General features: G+C 44.7%; 1 protein-coding gene across 1 annotated transcript; it reads right to left on the bottom strand.

Annotated features, from left to right (window-relative positions):
* Positions 1 to 3,065: 3,065 nt before the first annotated feature.
* Positions 3,066 to 20,597, bottom strand: TICRR (TOPBP1 interacting checkpoint and replication regulator). Its single transcript, XM_075713994.1, has 22 exons — positions 19,941 to 20,597; positions 19,116 to 19,401; positions 18,265 to 18,506; positions 17,769 to 18,012; positions 17,101 to 17,233; positions 16,207 to 16,349; positions 15,273 to 15,482; positions 14,532 to 14,680; positions 13,666 to 13,760; positions 13,272 to 13,365; positions 13,023 to 13,102; positions 12,454 to 12,696; positions 11,765 to 11,861; positions 11,445 to 11,514; positions 10,594 to 10,734; positions 10,005 to 10,095; positions 9,423 to 9,484; positions 8,444 to 8,599; positions 7,546 to 7,703; positions 5,047 to 7,345; positions 3,605 to 3,718; positions 3,066 to 3,251 (listed from the first exon to the last, which is right to left on the bottom strand). The coding sequence occupies exons 1-22, from the start codon at positions 20,595 to 20,597 to the stop codon at positions 3,133 to 3,135; spliced, it is 5,883 nt and encodes a 1,960-aa protein (XP_075570109.1). The 3' UTR covers positions 3,066 to 3,132.
* Positions 20,598 to 21,683: the final 1,086 nt, after the last annotated feature.

The following is a 21,683-nucleotide window of genomic DNA, read 5'->3' as shown; positions in this document are numbered from 1 at the left end:
GGAGTGGTTGGAAAGCTGCCTGGCCGAAAAGGATCTGGGGGTGTTGGTAGATAGCCGGCTGAACATGAGCCAGCAGTGTGCCCAGGTGGCCAAGAAGGCCAACAGCATCCTGGCTTGTATCAGGAATGCTGTGGCCAGCAGGAGCAGGGAGGTGATTGTCCCCCTGTACTCGGTGCTGGTGAGGCCGCACCTGGAATACTGTGTCCAGTTTTGGGCCCCTCAATACAAGAAAGACATTGAGGTGCTGGAGCGTGTTCAGAGAAGAGCAACGAAGCTGGTGAAGGGTCTGGAGCACAGGCCTTATGAGGAGCGGCTGAGGGAACTGGGGTTGTTCAGCCTGGAGAAGAGGAGGCGGAGGGGAGACCTTATCACTCTCTACAAATACCTGAAAGGAGGCTGTAGTGAGGTGGGTGTTGGTCTCTTCTCCCAAGTAGCTAGCGATAGGACAAGAGGAAATGGGCTCAAGCTGCGCCAGGGGAGGTTTAGGCTGGAAATTAGGAAAAATTTCTTTACGGAAAGGGTGGTCAAGCATTGGAACAGGCTGCCCAGAGAGGTGGTGGAGTCACCATCCCTGGAAGTATTCAAAAAATGGGTAGATGTGACACTTCGGGATATGGTTTAGTCTAGTTTACCCTTGATTGGTTTAGTGTGGGCTTGGTAGTGTAGGTTAATGGTTGGACTGGATGATCTTAAAGGTCTTTTCCAACCTAGACGATTCTATGATTCTATGATTCTAAGTGCCTGCTTTCTAAGTGCTCAGTCAGAGCTGGTAGGCTTCCTACATTGAGTTGCTGCAGGAAAAGCATCTCCAGACAGCAGCAGAATTGTCTGAAGCATCCAGGATAAAAGCAACACTGGTTCAGTGTTATGTTCTGCTCCAGCCTATAGGCTGCTTTAAGCAGCATTTTCTTACTTTTGGGAAAACTTCCAGTCTGTATGTAAGGGAGATTAAATACAATCCTGCAACTTAACGCTGACACCATCCACCTCGGGAAGGGGGACATAAGTTTAACTCTGGCAGAGCAAGAAATGAAAGCTCAGCTACCTGCTTTAAGGAGGGTAAGGGGGGGGAAAACACAGCAGCTTGGCTGCCTGACCCCAAAAAGCAAGCCCCCCGCTTCAGCCTCAAATCACAAGGAGCACCGCTACCACTTGGGGAGTAACATACACCAAGCTGAAAGCCAGCATCTGAAGTAGGAACCACCTGATCTTCCTCCTATATACTTGATCTTGCCTGTAGGGGTGTGGCTTTGAGGGGAAGATTACTGAGGACTCTGCATGTGGCAGAGCTGCACAAAATTTAAGTTCAGAGCCTTTATTTTCTGCTGTTGAAAACAGACCTTCAGCAGAGAAAAGAAGATCCATCCTAGTTGGAATTAAGTAGTAGTCTCGGAGTTCCGTGCTTGTGTATCAGTCCACATCCTTGAAGCGGGTGCACCTCTCCCACAAGCAGGACAATCACTGGTAAGCACACTATTCCTCCTCTCTTAGCAGAGGGAAACAGTCAGCTTTCCTGCAACAAACAGCGTTCCAGGAAACAAATTCCATTCAGTACCATCTAGCCCCTTAAAGCCACATAACAAACTTCTGCATTGCCATGCCTGGTTTCAGGATGACCTCACGCTATCTTCATAGCTGTCTGCTTCCTGTGCATTCACTAGACACAGTGGGGCGACTTCCCCAATACCCTGCCATGCACAAAGAGATTGCTATCCTAAAGGAAAAACTCAGCCCTTCCAAGATAATGCACAATTTTAGCTCCTTTAGGCTACACCTCAGGCACTGAATCACAGCTCCTGCTGTCTTCATGGGGTTAGAATGCAAGCACGTTTCACAGGCAACCAAGTCACTATTTAATCAGTGACTCAGTTTGGCAAAGAGTAGTCTTTGAACTGTCATCTCCAGTTATTCTATCATGTTTTAACTCTCAAGGAAGTTTCCCCAGCCACTCCTCTCCATTTCACTGCAAGTTTGCAGAAAAGGACAACGAAGTTAGGACAAGAGGAGATGGGCTCAAGCTGTGCCAGGGGAGATTTAGATTGGATATTAGGAAAAATTTCTTGACGGAAAGGGTAGTCAAACATTAGAACAGGCTGCCCAGAGAGGTGGTGGAGTCACCATCCCTGGAAGCGTTCAAAAAACAGGTAGACATGGCACTTTGGGACATGGCTTAGTGAACATGGTGGCATTGAGTCAATGGTTGGACTGATCTTAGAGATCCTTTCCAATGTTAATGATTCCTAGTTTTTACTTTCATTAAAAATATTCCAGCCACCAAGCCAGGAAACAGAAAATTGCTACTCTACCCTTAATTGTTTTAGTGGTGGACTTGGTAATGTTAGGTTAATGGTTGAACTGGATGATCTTAAAGGTCTTTTCCAACCTAAACAATTCTATGATTCTAAGTTACTCCATCAGCACCTGCTTGCCCAGCAGTGGCCAGGAGCAGATACACCAAACCATTTGTGAGCTACAAAGAAGAATCAAACTCCTCTCCTTCCCTGTCCCCAGCTAAGTTATCTTTCCCCTCCTCTGTACTCTTCTGGCATTTGTCAAGTATTTCCAAGTAATTTACTCATTAATCCATCAGAGTTAATCTGCTTCTTATTTTCCCACTAAGCTATGGCAAACTGGATGCAAGTGACAGAGGGATCCAGTTAGTATCAGGACAAGATACACAGCGAGAGCATGCAGCTTGTTTTGTACCCATTCGGCTCCAGCATCCTTCTTCCTGCGGCCCCAATCCCTCGCCCATCACTTGGGCTAAAGACAGATTTCTGATTAAGTGACACAATGAAAATTCACATCAGTTTATTTTACAAGAAAGCTGTAGAAAAGTGACAGTTCTCCCTCTTTACACAGCCGAGTTCTGCAGTGAAGGTTCAATTCTGCTACCACATGCAAAAGTGCCAGAAAGACCAATCTAGACTTTGAATGGATGGAGAGATGCTGCAATTGAGGTTAAAAAAACAAAATCTAAGTGGTCCTTATTTCCACTGCCATCTGCTGGCATCTAGTCTCCTACCAACACAAGATAGCTTCAATCCAGCACCAAATATAAGGTCCTTGTTAAAAATCATGTTGTACAGCTGGGATAATGCAAAGTTTCCCATACTGTTCTGGCTCCAAACTTCAGCTGAGCAGCTTTTTCCGTGAGTAAGTCCTGCTAAGGGGACGCTTCCTGGAAGCCATGATGTGGAATGGAGACAGCTCCTGGTTGGCAGTTATTTGGAAGGCATCGGATCCCTCTTCTACAAAACAGAAAGAATAAATTAAAGCCACAGTTTGCCAAAGTTTACTGGTGACTCCAAGCAGCCAAGTACCAACTGGAAACAACAAGAACGGTAAGCTCCACTTCCTACTAAGCTATTCTTCCTTCGTTGCTATTCTCCCCTCCCTTCCAAACTTCCCAGGTCATGCCAAGTTTCTTGCGAGTGTGCGAGATGGAGACACTGAATACAGGAGTGGCAGATACAGCCACAGGCTTTCTGCACAAAGACCATTCCCTAGCACAGTACACTTTTGTTCTCATTTAGTTGCAGGCAAGCGGAGACCACACCTCGTCTGCTCAAGCCCAGCCTTTCCTTACAGCACAGGTGGTTACCTTGAACAGGCTTTCTCCGAGATGGCGGTGTCTGTCCCTGGCACAGCAGCGGAGACTGGGTCAGTGCTAGAAGGCTGCTAGCAGAAAGCGCGCTCTTCACTGGTGGAGTTGAGCCTGGGGAAGCATAGCGAGGTGCTGCAGCAAACTGACAACTCAAGGCTGCTTTCAGGCAAGTCTCATACACAGCCTTTATTCTACCTCCATCAGTACAAGTAATACTTTGAGTTTATCTGAAGCAAAATCTAGGCTAGGTTTCTGGCATGAAGAAAGGTAAACAGCAGTCTGGAATTAGCTCTTAGCGCATTTAATTTTCTTAGGTCATTTAGTAGAAAAGCACTTCACTTGTATTAAACATAGCTGCTCTTCAGTTAACTCATAGAATCATAGAATCATTCAGGTTGGAAGAGACCTTTAAGATCATCAAGTCCAATCATTAACCTAATTTCATGTGTCCTGGAAGAAAACTGTTATAACCATGATGGTCTGTAAATACAAAAACAAGGTCTGTAGGTACAGAAAGTCTCTTACAGGACCAGCTTAAGGCTAAATACTGCTATTATTTCATGTCCTGAATATGGACTAATGTTGCTTTAAACTTTGCCCATTTTTCTCAGTGATACCAGTCGAATGAGTAAGACACTGCCTCTGTATACAAACCTTTCCTTGCAAGAGGAAACAGACACCGACACTTAATGCTTCAGGGCATGCAATGACTATAGAACAACATCTGCCATAGTCCCCTGTAACAAGTCATTTTTAGAACAATACTGGATTAAGTATTTGAAATTCACAAGGCCTTGTTTACAGAGCTGAGGCAGCCTGTTTCACCAAGGTCAGCTGAATCATCTGTACCCACAGCAAAAGCAAAGAGGTAGTTTAAACTTAAATACCTACTGATACAACATTACTGCTAGCAAGGCAATAGTTTCTGATACCCACTTTCAATGGCCCCGCCACCACGGGTGGATAGAAGAGTTGGAGCACCAATAAAGACCAGCATCCACAGGACTAACACCACCCCCGCCACAAGGCTCCAGTCTATACTGAAGCAGACAAGTTTTAGACTTAAGACAGTTGGCTTCAGTGCTGGATGCTGGGCAGAAACAGCTAGTAGCATCAACACAAACCCAAATGAATTGCCAGTTGGATGCAATTGGGATCCTCCCTCCCCAAGTTCTCAAACTTTTAATTCCTTGAGCCTCCTGCTCTTTCCTATTGCCCCAATCTCTCTCCCATCATTAATACTCCACCGATGAACTCCTCACACCCAGTCTGCCTCTCCACATAATTAACTTCCATGCCATTCACAACCCACTCTTCCCCTCCACCTCATTCTCTCTCAGATAGTCAGACAGAAAACAATTGTGTTCTTGGTTTTGTCTACCCCACATTTTTAGCCATCTCTGAATTTCAGTGGAGTGTCATTCATGCCACTTCATTACCTGACAAAAGGAAGACATCGTCATCCCCTACACAACTGTGCTGCTCCAGAGTTATGAGCGCACATGCTCCTGGTTTCTCAGGAAGTACAGAGTCTGTCCTTGATTTGCTTCTGTTACCCTCATCTGTGGAAAAGCCAGTGGGATCCAAGTTGCACCTATCAGTGCAAGATCTCTTGGCATTATGAGTCTCCTCCTTTCCTGGTGATAGATACGTAAAGACCCGCTTCCGTGATTTCAAGCCAAAAGTTCCCATGGCAGAGTCCTCATCAGCCCTGGGTTGAGAGTCACTAGGAGATGCCTGATCCTGGAGCCTGCAAATCCCTTCCAGTTCAAATTCCCCAAGAGTATTTGTTACTTTGCTGCTGCAATGCTCAGAGATTTTCATCTCTCCTTCTCTGCCTGTTGACATTCTCTTCTGTTCATCAGCATTCTTTTCACTTTGACCACAGATAGCGTTAGCAGTGCTGCCTGCTGCTCTCTTTCTCCGAGGCCAATCATTGATGGCATCAGGGGTAGCCTTCCCCTTCCGCTTTGGAGAAGGTGTCTGGGGAACCCCTGCTTCTAAGGGGGATGGGGAGGTAGCGTTAGAGGCACAGCTTGTTGGGGTGTATGACTGGCATATGTAGGTCTGTCCTCCACCTTTGCCAGGCGTACTGTGGGAAGAGCGAAAACAGGACGGTGAAACACAGGCAGCTGCTAGTTTTCCCGGGTGCTTGCTACACCAGGTCATAGCAAGATCACCAAAGGGACTTTCTCCTCCCTTGGGTTTGCTGGCACTTGCTTCAGGTTGGACTTCCAACGATGAGCAAGAGCCAATTTTCTTAATGCGAAGTTTGGGCAGGCCTGAAGCTTGCATTTCAAGTTCAACTTCATAAGTTGGTGGGCTAGCAGAAGGCAGTTTGCAATGACTTTTAGGAGTAGAGAACTTGGCTAGAAGTTGAGGATTTCCCATCCGTGCTGCAGCCTCCCGCTGTCTCCTGTCCGCAGTGCAGCGTAAAGAATAGGCAGGAGCAGGCTTTGGACAGGGAGGCGAAGTATTCAGGGCAAATCTGGAGTGTCTCTTAAGACTTGGAGCCTTCAGCCCCATATGTTCTTCTCTCAGCAGGGTTTTAGGTTCCAAGTCAGCACTAACTGTTTGAGAACCACTTAGGAAGGACTCACAGGTGTTTGCACTGGAGATCCCCTCCTTAACCAATTGCTCACACTCTATCTCAGCATTCTGTGCATGTACCTGCCCTCCAGCAGAAGGCTTTGGAGACAAATGCTTTTCCAAGTTTTCCGAGTCCTCTCTTGGAGGAGACTTTTGCAATGCTACATCCCTCTGTTTATTTTTCTCTGATACAAGGGTATTTTCAGTAACTTGGGACTGACAAAGCTGGAGGGTTTCTACAGAAGAGTTACCACTGCTATCATGATGACAGTCCTTATTTTTAGAAGGTGTTGCACATGCAAGTGTGAGGTTCTCTCCTCCAGAATTTGGTTCGCATTTGGCCTGCTTGGATGTGTGAAGCAGGGACCTCAGTGAAGTGCCAGTAATACCTGGAGATTTTCGAAGAGATGATTTAGATGCACTAACTTCCCAGTCAGACTCCTTAGACTGTGTGTGGGAAGGAGAGCAGATTGCCACAGCGTTTGTGGAACTTTCACGGAGAGGAGAACTGAAGAGAGGCTCTAGCCTCACAGTGAGCTGCGATATTTCTGAACTCAGTGGGCTGGTACATAATTTTGAACCTGGAGCTTCAGGTTTCCTGGGAGTACTTTGAGTTGCTGGAGATAATGGATCTGACTGCACCTGAATTTCCTTTGTGAGGATTTGCCTCTGAGTACCAACTGGAGATGCTAATTTTGAGAGGTATCTCAAGGAACGCCTTGGAGTTTGCAGTTCTGTAAAAAATCTTTCATGGATGGCAGAGGGGGAAGAAGCAGCTGGATTTGAATCTGTCAGAGGTAATAATGAGGCATTGAGCATTGCAAACCCTTCATGTTCTGGTATTTGTAAGCCAGCCTCTTTGCACGGAGTGGAACGTTCTTCCGCTGGAGAACAATCCTTAGAAGTTACTTGCAGTAAGTGAAGCCTCTTACTTTCAGTTAACGCAGATGGCGACTTGACCCTTTGTACAGGATGAGAAAAGTACTTTCCCAAACACTTAGCTACAGTCTGCTTAGCAGCTGGACTCTTGCCAGGAGTCTTCTCCAGTTTCTGTGGTGTCCTGTGGAGAATGCGAGGTGATCTCCTTGGTAGCTTACTGGCAGAATTCAGTGGCTTCTGGGCAAATTTATGAAGTGTTTTTCTAGGAGTCTGCAGTGGAAAAAAAAAAGAATCATGCTTATTCTATTCCAGCAGTATTATCTACACCTCTTGATATTTGCTTCTCAAGATTTAAAACACAAAACCCATTTGATTAGACTTAACAGAAACACTAAATTTAAGATGTGTAGGTCTCCTAAACATGAATAGAAAAAGGGGATGGGAAGAAAGAGAGAGGCAAGTGTTTCTACCTGGCAGGCATTCAGCTCTTCTAAGTGTAAGGAATCTTTTCTTGTTCTCCTCCTTCCAGGTGAATGCTTCTCTGCAGAGCTACATGTGTCAATGACTGCACCAAAGAAAAACCTCTTGGGAGTCTGGACAGTGGGGCGCTCTGAATTCTGCTTAATGCCTGTAAAGTGGAACAGTACAATTCAACTAACACCGAGTAACCTGCTACAAACAATTGTCTCAATCACTTCAGATGTATGGACAAGTAGTGTACAAAGCCTATAGCCCTGGCATGTTCTTTTCTAGCCAAATGTTAAAGCTTCACCAGAATTATTGTTATTTCCCACTGTGAAACTAATATCCATCTGCAGAAAGAGTGCTCTAGTGGAAAAAAGTACAAAATAGCTCAGCCTCTTATTCTATTTATAGCTGGTACCTTAAGAAAGCTCTGGTTCATGACTAAGGATTCTAGTAAGTATAATATAAAGAACTAAATGTCACCATTTACAGCTGATAATCCTACTGAGAAAGCCAGCAAAGAAGTTCCCATCAGTCATTGCTTTATGCTGCCACAGAGTAGACTGAAAGTAGCTTTAGGATTTTCTGTCCCATATTTTACAGGGATTTCACTGCATTTAAGGAATGCAGACTGACAATCAGTGGTAGGCTGTTAGATGGGCCTGACTGGTTCCTTAAGTTGGCAGCATATTCATCATAGAAATAGCTGCCTTACCATCCTCCAAATTCAGATTCCCAATTCAAAAATAATTACTGGGGTTGATTTTCTGTCTACAGAAGTTATTACATGATGGCTCTTCGCTTCTTACAGTCTCTTGTAGAGCCAAATCAAATCAAACTTAGAGCCATCTATGCCAGCTTTTCAGATCAGCAGTACCAGCCTGCTCAAATCCCATTCAGTACCTTCTACATCCTGCAGTGTACAGCTCTCCTCTTCTTGTCCCTGATGGACCTGCTGTGAATTTTGTGAGCTGGGCTGTGTAGTGGAATAGAAAACACCAGAGCAGGTCCTATTCAAAGACAGCTGTTTGATGCGTGGACTTCTTCTCAAACCTGCTTCTGAAAAGGTAAGGATATTGGAGGTTGAGCCTTCTTTCTCCCTCAACAATGGGGACACCTTCAGGAATAGCTTATAACTGAAAAGAACACACTCTAAGACGACAATTCCATACAGCTAACTAGCTCATGTAGGGAGGCAAGTGTGTGAAGAAGAAAGCTTCAACTTTCTTGGGGATTTGGAATATTAATGCATACAAACCTCCTTCAAATCATGATGCCCCCTCCTCTAAGTCATGATTACTCTCATCGCTCTCTAGACCCTATATGGAAAGGAATGCTAGAAAAGCCATGTTCAATTCAAGTTACATCCAGGTTACATGATCAGTTAATTTTCCTGTCTCTTTTTACTAGTGATTTCATCTTCCTGCTTGCCCAACCATGCTGTTTTCTTCTTCCTTCCTGGGGATAAGAAACAGCAGTAGCCAACATAACAGAGACACTCCCCAGAGCCAGGTGGCTATCTCTTACAGTAGAAATCAGAGCAAGGTTAGGGTCACAGCACAACATGTTGAAGTCACATTAAAAAAAAAAATCCCTGCACGTGCTGGTTTGACAGTAATTATAGCAGCTCAGAATCTTGTTCACCCTCAAAGTCAATGTATTTTCATTTAAAAGAGTTGCTATCTACCTTTCTTAACTTCTACTATACAAGGGCTGTCAAAGCAGTGAGCAGCAAGTGGTTCTATCAGAAGAGGCTGTGCTCCAACAGAATAGTACAATACTTCTGTACTGACTATTCACGAATTCCCTAAATTGAGGCATGCACATCTTATGAGCTACAACACAGCAAAAACACCTTTAAAAAAAAAAAATCAGTGCTTACCATTCATGGCCTTCTCTGGAGACTCTTCTACAACACCAGTGTCACAACCTGGATCAGAAGACCTTGAGAAACAGCAAACATTCTGGATTTAGTTCCTGTTCACATTTACAATAATAGAACTTACCATAAAGACTGAAAAGCAATACTCTATTCTACAATAACATACTGCTTTGTGGGCCACTTTAAGGGAGCAATTAGCAAGCACTTTGCCTCCTATTAACATTTGATTGAGTATGGGTAACTGTCTAGCTGTGGTATAGGTAACAGTTCTACACAGAAGTAAATGCTAAATTTCAGCTTGGACTCCACAAGTTACAGCACAGGCCTTTTCTTCAGAAGCCCTTGAAGCAGCAACTAAACCTTAACAGCAGTTTGCTGCAGGAATTAAAGCACCCGACTTACACAATGAAACAAACAGCATTTCTCCCCATTCAGACAATAGAATTTAGCCACCACTGCTTCTCTTGCTGCTGTAGGTGAAGACGACACTTTGACCACAAAGAAGATATCTGGTTCTTGTGCTCACAGCCATTCATTAAATATCCAGCACTTACTGAAGAAATTCAGGAATAGCTTACTCACCGGCCTTTGATCTGTTTATGTAGTAGTCTCCTGGAGACCTGTTTATGTAGTGGTGTTTCTGCAACTCTCTTGGTCAATAACTTGCGATGATCTAAAAATCAAGCAAGAGCTATAACACTGCACAATTATAAAGCAGTTAGGACAAATAAATAAATAGTTTTGTACAGGCTTTGGTTTAAGAATAACAGCCAATACAGAATCATTGTGCACTCATAAGCTATCATCAATTTCAGAGTCCAGCACCTACACTCCCTTCCCACTCCCTCAATATTATTTATTAATAGTACTGTGTCAGACACTTAACCTACTGAGATAACTTTTATTCTTCATCTTTCATTCACAGATCCTTTTTTAAACCAAGCTTTTTGACATTTATTTTCTTTATGAGGTGTGGAGAGTTCAGTAAAAAATAGATTTCTGTTTCAGTACCATCCTATTCACTATCCAAACACTACAGCACTGATCTAAAATATTTTCTCCTTCATTAAAAACATAGTGTTATTAGTTGTTTCATAGAATTGAGAACGCAAGAATAGGAATTTTAGCAAAAGCTCTTCTGCAAAAATCCTACATGTGCAAGTTGTCCTACCTTTAGTGCCTTCATTGGTGCATTTGTATCTTAGGCCTTCTACAGCAGATACTGACTGGCTTCTAGGCATCTTCTTCATAGACCTTTTTGATGGTGAAAGTATCTCTTCATTGAAGAGGTTCCTCCTTACCTTTGTAACCTCTGTGAGGCAAGACAAAGCAAGAAACGATCAGATTAAAAGGAAGAAAAGGGGAAAAAAAGAAAAAACTTACAGAAAGATGATTTTTGTCAGGCCACTAGAGATGGGAACATCACATACCAGTGTATAAAAACAACTTTTTAGAGGCCATAAAACATTGAGAAATTGTTTTTCTGCTACTGGAACATGTCCTCCTCTAAATCCTTCCTGGACTTCTCTTAAAAATTTGCATTATTTCAGCAATAAGCTACAAGCAGATACCATAGCAGAAAAAGCAACGAGTCAGTGTCCCAGATGGAATAACATTAAGTGAGCTACAAATTCTCAACTGAAGTACATGCAGGCTCAGAGAATGCAGGTGGGACTGAATTTTATTAAGTATTTTGCAGAGACACATCCTGTTTCCAGATACAAGAGGTCACTCCTGTCCTGACTTTTTTTTTCAGGACAGAAAAGATGGAAGTAATTGCAAGATTCAAGGAAGAACTGAAAGATTTTCTTTGCAGGATAAATGATTTAAGTTTTTTTTGTATATGAGCACATAGAGAATGCAAAGATTATTTTTTTCCTCAGAGTTTTTGCAGAATTCAGCAAAACTTCCTTCAGATTTCCAGCATGCTTCAGCATAATTTCATCACAGCTCACTAAAATTTACAGGGAGAACATCTGCTGAAGACACACCTTTCCATGGAAAAGCTAGAAGTCAATATACCTTGCACTGCTTCTTTCTGCAAAGGCATTTGTTGGGACTTCTCAGAGACATGGTAAGAATGCGAGTTCTCCTGAAACAAAAAAGAAATTAGCCTCACTGGCAGTTTAATGTTATGTTTAACTATTATGAATACTAACTGTAAGCTCTGAACCACACATTATTTCAATTTCTCTTTCAAAACAACTTTGATCTCTGTACAGCTGATACAGGGCTTACTAAGTGAATACAGAGCAAGAGTTTTTGCACTCAAGTGTCACTTCTCAACATTGCTGCACCCCTGCAGAAGCAACGCACACACAATCCTTCTGGAAGAGTTTTACCTTTCTGATGGGATTCTTGGCTATCTTGGGAATCTCAATTTGACGCAAGTTCTGTGGTGCTTCTGTCATGCTCCTGTGTCTGGCTAATACATTATTCCTTTAGGAAGTACACAAAAGTTAAATTAACATCAGAAGTGTAGATATCAACCTAATGATAATTAAACTTGGGTTTGACTCTAGAGATAGGAAGTCTTTACCTAAATTCAGATTGCAAATTCTTTGCATTGGTACCTCACTTAGGTTACAACATTGAAAGATGATTTGCAATATAAATAGCTATACCTAACTTTAAGGTTGGTATTAAAACTCATTTCACAATTTGCCAAAATGTACACAGGATCCCCAACATAGAGGTCTACAGTAAATCACAGTTTTAACTTTAACAATATAGGGTCACATACAGCACAGTAGAACATCCTCTTCCTCTCATGGAAGATGCTCATGAACTCTACTTGTGCATAAGATACAAATACAGAATCAAGATTACACTTTCATATAGTCAACAATGGTAAGTTAAAATGAAAAATGGAAGCCCTTAATATTTGTCTCAGGCTTGCAGAGCTATCAGTAGGTGTCAGCTTGCCCCAACTAGCTATCCAGCAACAGAAATATGTCTGAGCTGCAGTTTAGATAAGTCCTCAGCTACAGCCCAGGCTGCAATAAGCTGGCGTCCTATTTGGAATTATTACCTTCTCTTTTTGGCAGATCTGGTGCGCAGCTCCTCCAGCTGATCACTCTCAGTGCGTAGGCAAACAGCACTGGGAGTTAAGGCAGATGATAAAGATGGTGGAAGGCCTGGAGATTTGCTATCCAGAGTCATGGAGTCATCACTAAAGAAGTCTGAAGGCAGAACAGATGCCAGCTTCGGGGGTATTTGTGTACCGAGACCGTAGTAAATATCTCCAAGGGTCTTTGGAATAGAATTCATATACCTAGAGCACCAGAGAGAACCCATATCAAATATAGTCCCCCACAAAACTGCTGCTGTTTCAATCCCAAGGTTTGAACTAAATCCTTATTCTTAAATGTCAATTAAAAAAATGACTGAAAATCAACTGGGTTTTTTTCCATTAGTTTACTTGCTTATCAACAACTTTTTCTTTAGTCAAGATATAAGCATAACAAAGAGAACGTGTCTAAACTTCTGAAAATTACAAAGATGCAGCAAATCAAAGCTCTAGATTGCTGTTTACTCAAAGAAGATATCCAACTGGAACCAGAGTCCCCAGTAACACTTAAGTCGTGCTGAAGAACTTACAATTCTAATATTTCTTCTAGAAACTTTGTAAGATACCCTGGGTCTTCAGTCAGACATAAAATGCGCAGCATATCTGTCATCTGGAAGACAAAGTCAGGTGGGAAAACTGATTAAGTTGTGACAGTTGCAACACCAGATTTTTCAGCAAGGAATATCAAGTGTTACAGTAAAATCAAGGCAAAACTAGAGGTTCCATGTCTGCATTTCTAGTGTCATCCAGAAATGCAACCTGGTCTGTAATTTACTTGCCTCTTCTAACAGCTGCTCCATTTCATCAGTGTTGCTTTGCAGTGAAGGACACTGAAGACATAACTCAAGGCGCAAAAATACCTGAAGTCGGCACCTAAGAAAACAAGTAGTCATTCACTGCCTTTTTTCTGGTGGAAACAGCGTATTTACTGCAAAAGGTATGCTCAAAAAAAGCAATGGGAGGGGAAGTGGCTCCTTTTGACAGCATAATTTATATCACACAGCATATGTACATTTGCATTTAATGAAATGCTTATACTGTGACCAGATACTGTCCTTGAAATATTTGCCCCATGTAAATACGTTTCCACTTGTACAAAAAAAAGCCACCATTGAAAACTGCTAACCAACTCCACAGTATCTCAGAAGTTGAAGTAAATAGAATGTCTCATACTCTCTGACTTTGGTCTCCTTCTGTGAGCCATGCAGTTGTCTGAGCACTTTGCTTGTCTTCAGGAGATGGTTTCTGACTCTTTCCACACAGGCCACCTGCACAAAATTACAGAAAAAACTTCAAGTCTGTTCCCTGTCTGCAGGTTTTTCCCCCCTCCTATCTTGACCCATTCTTTAGGGAATAGCTCTTTTTTTTTTTTTTTCTTCTCCTTCAAGGAAAGGCATTCTCTTTTTCTTTCAGTAGCAAAGTCACAATGACATGAGACATAGAAGAACTTATAGCTTGAAATCAGAGGTCACTTGCTTGCAGCTTCAGGCCTTCTTCAGTAACTACAGATTTGTCTTTCACAGGGTTGTTTTTTTTTTTTCAATTATTAACAAGTTTACCAATTTTGGTTTCACTGAGTTACAATCTTTAACACTATTTATAGACTTAAAGTAAGAAATACCTTGAACTATTTCTCTTTCCTGGAGAAGCAGTAGGCCTAGATTTGCCATGTAAAGCAAAACTAGGAGACACACCTTTTTTAAAATACGGCCTGCAAGAATGTATTTTTTAAAATACTGTCTTTGAATAAGTGAAATTAGAATTCAGAATGAGGTCAATGTAAAGGAAAAAGGTATCCATTGCAATCTTCAGCAAAGGTGCAAACTGATAACTCAACCGGATTTTCCTACGTTCTTTACAACTACCTACGGTTTTTCACTACTGAGTTGGCAACAGATAGATGTAGTTAGTGGTTGTGGTTTTGACTACATGCACCCGCACATAAAAACTTCAGGTAAGATGAAGGAAAGGTAGCCTGAAATAGCAAAAAACTTTAATTTCCAGATCAGTAACAACCCTGCCCATATGCTCTTACCTACCTCTTTCTCTTTGGCATCTTGTACTTTCAAGAACCTTTTAATGGCCATGATCATATTCTGGGCACACACAGATGAAAGAACTGCGTCAGCAACAGCCTTCTGGTAGCTTGCAATTAAATGGGAATGCAGTTCCTCCTCAGTTTTGAGGTCTGCAAGGGAAATGGTCCAGAGTTAACTAAATGCCTGTTCATCACATCTTACTGATAAAACACTCATTCCAGCTGAAGAAGGGAACAGAGGAGGTCATCAAAAAGATTTTCTCCAGCAAAGATGCATCCAGACCACAGAACACTAACAGAGGCAGTCCCAGGTCCAGACCCATGACAAATTATAAGCTTAGTTCCAAGTAGATCAGCAATTTTTCAGGTTACTGTAGCAGTCAGGAAATTCCCTTTGCATAATTAGTAAATAGGACTACATTTCCAGTTACACCTTGATGGGTGCTTCCCTCTACTTCTTTTAGTTAAAAAACAGTCAGTTTTTTATTGCTTTTTTCAGATGGAGACAGGGCAGGAAACTAACCCCAGGAGTAGTTATAACACTAGGTTGTAAACATTCATAGAAACTAACTGGGAGAAGGGTGGGAAAAAATAACCACTCTGTGCCAAGCTGAAGATACAGGAACCCAAACATTGATCTGCTCCCTAGCACCCAATACTCCATTATTATCCTTCCCTCTCCCTTCCATAAAAACCCCACATGACCTCCTACAGATATGAGGACTGATAACTTAACACGCACCTATTGGCATTTTAAGTGCCTTTTGCTTTTCTTCCACCTTTTCATCCAATCTTTTTGCTGAAAGCTTCTGTGGAACCTTCTCATTCACTGTTGGTGCAGCATCAGGTTGAAACTTCTGAGCTTTTACATTCAATCTTGCTACATTGAGCATCTGCAGGGATCTGGACATGGTCTTCATCTTCTGCCTGACTGGAGTTCGGGGAACTCCACCTGCAACGCCACAGAAAGGGAGTTCTACCATCAGACACAGTGGGGCAGGAACTCCACCCAAGGCAGAGCATAATACCGAATTCTGTGTTACTGTCAAGTGAGATTAGTAACCTTCTAGTGGAAAACAAGGCCCAAAAGATATGTATTTCTCCATGCACAGCAGGCAGCTACTTCTCTAAGTAAAAAGCAGGTGAAAACTGTTGCTCTGCATAAGAACTTATATAGGTATAATCAGAAGTTACATATATAGGAAGCAATCTTATGTCAAAGAAATAGAAATAGCTGACAGAGCAAGATTTCAGGATACATCAGGTCAGGGTATAATCAACTATGGTTAGTGTACTGAAAGGCAATGATTAAACTTTTCTAGAAGAAGAGAGTGTTTTATTTCTCCAAATTAGAACAAAGTTGAGAGGTTGCAGTATTTACTAGTAGTTGGAACAGTCCCTATTTCAACAACTAGTGAAACTGCATAGCTCTGCATGCTGCTTTTTAACAGTTTTGTCAGTCACTGCACAGCCTTGAATTAGTCATTTGGGTTGTACTAAAGGACAATCCTAGTATTAATATGTCATGATGCTGTCTCTAGATAAAAAAAAAATCTGAAGCATGCCACTACTCATGAGAGTACAGATCTCTAGGACTCATGCATTAAAAGGCCTGCTGAGAAGGCTTTATAATCTTTAACTGACAACATGCACATAAAATCCCAAAGGATACATACGTCTTTTTTTGTTATTTCCTGGTCCAGCTGTAGCAGATGTTTCGCTGAATTTTCTCTGGTACAGCTCAGACAGACTTTCTGAGAGTTCCACTTCAGACTGGTCTGCATCATCCTTCCCATTAGCACAAGGGACCTGCAGGAGCCTATATAAGAGAGCCATTCAATACAGTTATCAAAAAAGATGGGAGTGAAAGGCATATTCCTTGTTCCCAGTGCACAGGAGCCAGGTTTTTCTAGGTGCCAGTCCACAGCAATATAGTGCAAGCAACACACACTAGTACTCTTCCAATGCCTGCTCTCCAAAACTCTTAAAAGATACAAAAAACCCAAACCACTCTTAAAAGGGTCACACCAAGTTGGAAACAAGCATAACAACAGTTACCTGACATACAATGGATATGCCACTGACCCATGTCACAAAACTACATGAGCAGCTTTGTACTATCTAAGCTAACCTGCATTAGACTTTTTTTTGTGTGTGTTTCACTCAGCAAGCTCTTTGAAGAAAGCAGGCTTATTCATTCCTACTAAATACCAGCTGTGATAACACAACCACTATCTTCAGTATCTCACAGTGGATCTTATCGAACCATAAGATGAGGCGAAGCCTGATATTTCCCCAAGTAGCTTAGGTCATTTTAAGTCACCTATATCACTCCTGAAACTGTCAAGATCTTAATCCACACAAACTGCTACCCAAACAGCCTGTTCCCAGTTCTTTTTGACATATATACCAAGACATAACGAAGCAAAAGCACACAGTAAACTGCGTACAGAAATAAAAGCACTAAGAGGAGCATTTAATTCTAGAACTCTGAGCAATGCTACAGCCATACTCCCTTAACAGGGGGCAGAAATCCTTGATTATTACTCCGAGACGTTTCAGAAAAATACCTGAATGATTCCATCAGATCTGAGCTTGCTCCACAAGCATTCGATGCAGGATACCATGCTTCAAGCACTGAAGGATGCCAGCCCCCTGTATAGGACAGTTCCCGTTGGACCCACTCTGGCATAGGAGTTTCTTCTCCTGTGAGCAGATACACAAAAAGAAAAATCAGAAGGAAACTAAATTAAGTAGCAGAAGGTCCCAGCCTTCACAGAGGCTCTAAAGCAGAGGTTTCCAAACATTTGCTCCTGGAGGGACAATTTAATAGCCAATATATCAGACAGTGATTCTTATAAGTCTCACCATAACACAAAACAGGTGAGCTGAAAGCAGCCTCCTTGCAGCCACACCCAAAGGCTTTACCGGCCAGGGATGGCCTATGTGACCCATTTTAGGAAACCTCATTCTAAAAACTTGTCCCCAGGCAGAATTAGCTGTGCTTTATCTACAAGTTAATGGAAACTAATGCTCTGTCAATAAAACAGAAAGGTACACCAGTGCAGGTTTCTGCATCACATCACAAGGCACAGGCCACAGAAGACAAGACAAAATTAACAACTCCCAAAAATGAGAGACTCCTCGCTGAGGAAATCATTAGCTTTAAATTGTTTCACTCCAAATCAGATCTACAGATGATCAAAAGATAGCAAGTTTTGCATTTCCTGACACCTACCCATCCTGGCCGGAGGATCTTCCGCTGATATGTTAATTTTACTCAACACACTATTCACAACATCTGGGAGGTGAAGAGCATGGTCTTGGGAAGAGTTCTCCACTACAGCTCCTTCAAGGTTGCATTGCTGAACTTCAGCGGTCTTCTCAGTACCAAGTATAGTCAGAACTGCAGCACTCTCAGAAAGCGGTGATAAAACAGCAGTGCAGGGGCACCAAGTTTTAGATAGAGACACCTCAGCAACCTACATTAAAAAAAACAAAACAGAAAAGTTTACATTATCTAGAAATACAGATACCTAAGGAGTACAGATACTTTACAAACAGGTTATAGACTTACATAATCTTATAAAGAATGTTCCAAATTTAGCTCCAAATGAGCAATTTCCAATGCAACAAATACCACCATTATTGTCTTCACAACATGATACTGTCACCCCTTGTGTCACAGTTCATTTCAGAACAGATGTTAATTTAAGGCAAAGAGAAAGATTTACCATGTGCAGTTCTTCAGTCACTAGACTCCTTAACAGCTGATGAAACAGTGACCTGTTACATTCTGCCTGCTCAGCCTGCGAGCTCTGCAATATCCAGCTCTCTGTGAGGAATTGGCCAGCCTGCATCAAGCTCCAACTCGTCAAGCTACCTTTCAGGAAGATGTTGACTGGATAATGCAGTTGTCTTTGGATCATGGCTAGGGGTTCCAGGATCACAGCACAGCTTTTCTGCTTCTTTCCTCCTGTGCAAGGATAAGATAAAGCAAAAGTTCCAAAACATGTAAAATGGGTTTTTCATCTAGATGAAGAGGCAACTTCAATACAAGAAAAATAAATTCCAAGATTAAACTGGGAATAACTCGACAGTAAGTGTATTGCAGAACTGATGTCCCCAAGCTCTCATGAAGGAGCTAAGCGCACAAAGGGACCACTAAAGAGCGAGCCAATGCACACTGTATGTTGCCTTAAAGCTAATCTGCTTTCTTTTGAAGGGGCTTTATATTTGCGTTCTTAGTTTAGCCAAATTGAAGCTGAGGCAAAACATGTAGAAGAAAAGGGTGTACACCTATATAAGGTGGAGCCGGCAAAAAGCTCTTTGTGCACCCAAACGTCTGCAAGCATGGAAAACTGAAGAGACTAAATCAGAAACATGGGATAATAGCTCTCGTATCAGAGGAACTAAGCACATGCAGGACTTGGTTTTTTTTTTCTTTAAAAAAAACCTTAGGCTCTTAAGTATCTGAAGTTACTTCTACACATACTGTTCACAAAGGAAACTCATCGAGGACCCTGCATGAGAGATCACAGTTATTACTATGCACACCAATTTATTTTTTTTTTTTTATTATTACCAGGCATACTGAGAAACAATGTTCCTTCCTGCTGGGGGAATACTGCTTGAAATACAGAGGGCTTCGAGAACAAGCAGTTCAAAGTCGCATCGAATGGCAGAAGCATGGTCCAAGGCACAGCCTGTGACACTGGGGAACTTGAGTCTCCAAGAAAGCCGCGAGCAAGATCTGCCCTGTGGTGACTCAAACATTGCACTAAGGTTTCAGATGGCAAAATGGTGCCTCCCATCTGACGGATCAGTTCCAACATTGTCCAGTATCCAACGTGATCTGGGGATTCGATCAGCTGAAATAAAGTAACAGACAGGTCTCAAGTTAATGTTGGCAGTGAGATAACTTGCATACAAACAGAGATTGCATGCTTTTAGAATGGGCATAAGAAACACACATACAAAGCATCTTAACACAGTGCTTTCCAAGTGTTTTTATGGAATCTATTAACCTTAACAGGAACCCAGTAAAGACAATACTATTCCCACTGAACTAACAGCTAGCCAATATTTTCAAGTGTATATCTAGACATCTAAATTGTCAGGCTGCTTATTTGCAATTCTGAATAGCTGTAACTCCCACCTAACTCAAAGCACAAGATGACCCATCAATGAGCACTGTACAGTAACTCAATTGCTGATATATCTCCATCTCCACGGGAAGAACTACCATGCCAGTTTACAGTCTCTTGCTCAACAAGATTACATGGCAGTAACTGTAGACCTTTCCCTACCACTCAAAAGACTACAGCATAAAACTGCTCTCCCTTCTCATATGGGAGGGTGGCGTGGAAGATGGCCTGCTAGTAGTCAGAGCTGAAAGCCATCTCCTTACCTGGGACCACTCGGCAGTGTCCACCCAGAACAGCGTGATTTTCTGGTCCACAATCAGCTCCTGGACACTCTTGGGCAGGAGTTTCTCCGCCAGCTCCTGAGCCGTGGGCAGTTCTCGAGGGAAGGAAGGGGCGTCGCTCCCCGACACGAACTGCCACAGCTCCCTCCGCGAGTGGGGGCAAGGGGAGAAGAGGAAGACGGCGTTCACGAAGCCCTCGGGGGGCGCCTGGCTCTCTAGTGGCTCGCCGGCGGCCAGCCCCGTCCTTCGGCTCCTGCGGAGCGGCTTGGTGGGGGACGCGATCTCTGGGCGGTCCCACTGGAAGTCCAGGAGCGTCTCCTTGAGGCCGTTGTGGGTGAGGGCGGCGCGGGGCGCCGGCCCGGGCAGGACAGCGGCGGGTCCCCGCGCCCCGAACCGCTCCGCCAGCTCCTCCTCGAAGCGGGCCCAGGCGCGGGGCCCCGGCGGGCGGAAGCCGCCGCCCCGCGAGGCCCCGCCGCGCCCCCCGAGCGAGTCGAAGAACCTGAAGGCCCAGCGCAGGCGGGGCAGGCCGAAGCGGCAGCCCAGGTGGTTGAGGAGCCGCAGAGCGCCCCGCTGGAGCCGCGCCCGCCGCCCCGGGCTGGCCGTGTCCAGCAGGAACACCACGCTGTGGGAGCACGCCATGGCGCCCGCCCTCCGGCCGCCCCCGCCGCACGCGCGGCCCGCAGGCCCCGTCAGAGCGCGCCCGCCGCCATCGCCGGTACAACTGCTGGCGCCCTCGCCTCGCGCGCCCTCATTGGCTGCCGCCGAGCGCCCGCCCCCCCCGTTCCTCGCTCTCCATTGGGCCGCGGCGGCGGCGGCGGCGTGACGCGCCTGCGCAATGCGGCGCCCGCGCTGGCGGCGGGCAGGGAACGGAAGGGCGGAGCGGCGCCGGCAGTTCGAGCGGCGCTCTGCGCTGATTGGCCGGCCTCGGCGTGCGTGCGGAGAGCGCGGCCTTCCATTGGCGAGGGACCGTGACGACAATAGAGGGCGGGGGGCCGGCGCCGGGGAGCGAGTCGATTGGCCGCCGCCGCCAATTTAAAATTTAAAGCCGGCAGGGCGCGCGTGGCGGTGATGTCATTGCCTTTGTCTCCCCTTATTGGGTGTAAAGGTGGTGACGCTGCGATGACGTCACCGTGATGAGCTCTCTGAGGTGGGAGGCGCGGTGGAGCGCGGCGGCGGGCAGCCAGCCAGCCAGCCCCGGGGCAGAGCCGCCGGAGCGCCCGTTCCTGCCCCGCGCCCCGCCAGGCCGCCGCTAGAGGTCAACGCCTGCCCGCGAACCGGCTCCTCCGCGGCCCCGTCACCGAGCGGCCGTACGCGGGCAGGCCGAGCCCGGGGCATGAGGGACAGGGACCGGCAGGAGCCCGGCCGGCTGCCCGGGAGGTCCCGCAGACCCGGGGAAGATGTCACCCCAGGGCTCGTCGTCCTCCCTGAGCCTCCTCGGAGGACAGCAAGGGCAACCCAGGGCCCATATGGGTGAAAAAGGCGGGGCGCCTGGAAGGGGGCTGAGGTCTGGGGAGGCGGAGGATGGAGACCCTGGGTTGCCATCTACCACCGTGCCCCTGAGCATCGGCTCCCTGCAGGTCTGGCAGCACATCCTACCCCACGGGTGTTGGCAGTCAGGGTGTGATCCGAGCATGGATGGATCACACCGGGTAACAGGGAGGAGGAAGCCCCGCAGATCAGAGCCACCCAGATGTCCACACTACCCTTCTCTGCAGAGCTTGAATG

Source organism: Pelecanus crispus, chromosome 7 (genome assembly GCF_030463565.1).
Source record: "Pelecanus crispus isolate bPelCri1 chromosome 7, bPelCri1.pri, whole genome shotgun sequence".
Lineage (NCBI taxonomy): Eukaryota > Metazoa > Chordata > Aves > Pelecaniformes > Pelecanidae > Pelecanus > Pelecanus crispus.
The sequence above is the reverse complement of the archived record's forward strand: the minus strand, read 5'-3'. Positions and strand labels throughout refer to the sequence as shown.

Bases quoted from the DNA above. Each gene is read 5' to 3' on its own strand.
- TICRR (XM_075713994.1), bottom strand. From the start codon at position 20,597: ATGGCGTGCTCCCACAGCGTGGTGTTCCTGCTGGACACGGCCAGCCCG. The intron at 13,103-13,271 runs GCAAGTAAATTA...TTTGTCTTCCAG, and splicing joins TGGAGCAGCTGTTAGAAGAG to ATGACAGATATGCTGCGCAT. The intron at 11,862-12,453 runs GTAATAATTCCA...TACTTCCTAAAG, and splicing joins AGATCTGCCAAAAAGAGAAG to GAATAATGTATTAGCCAGAC.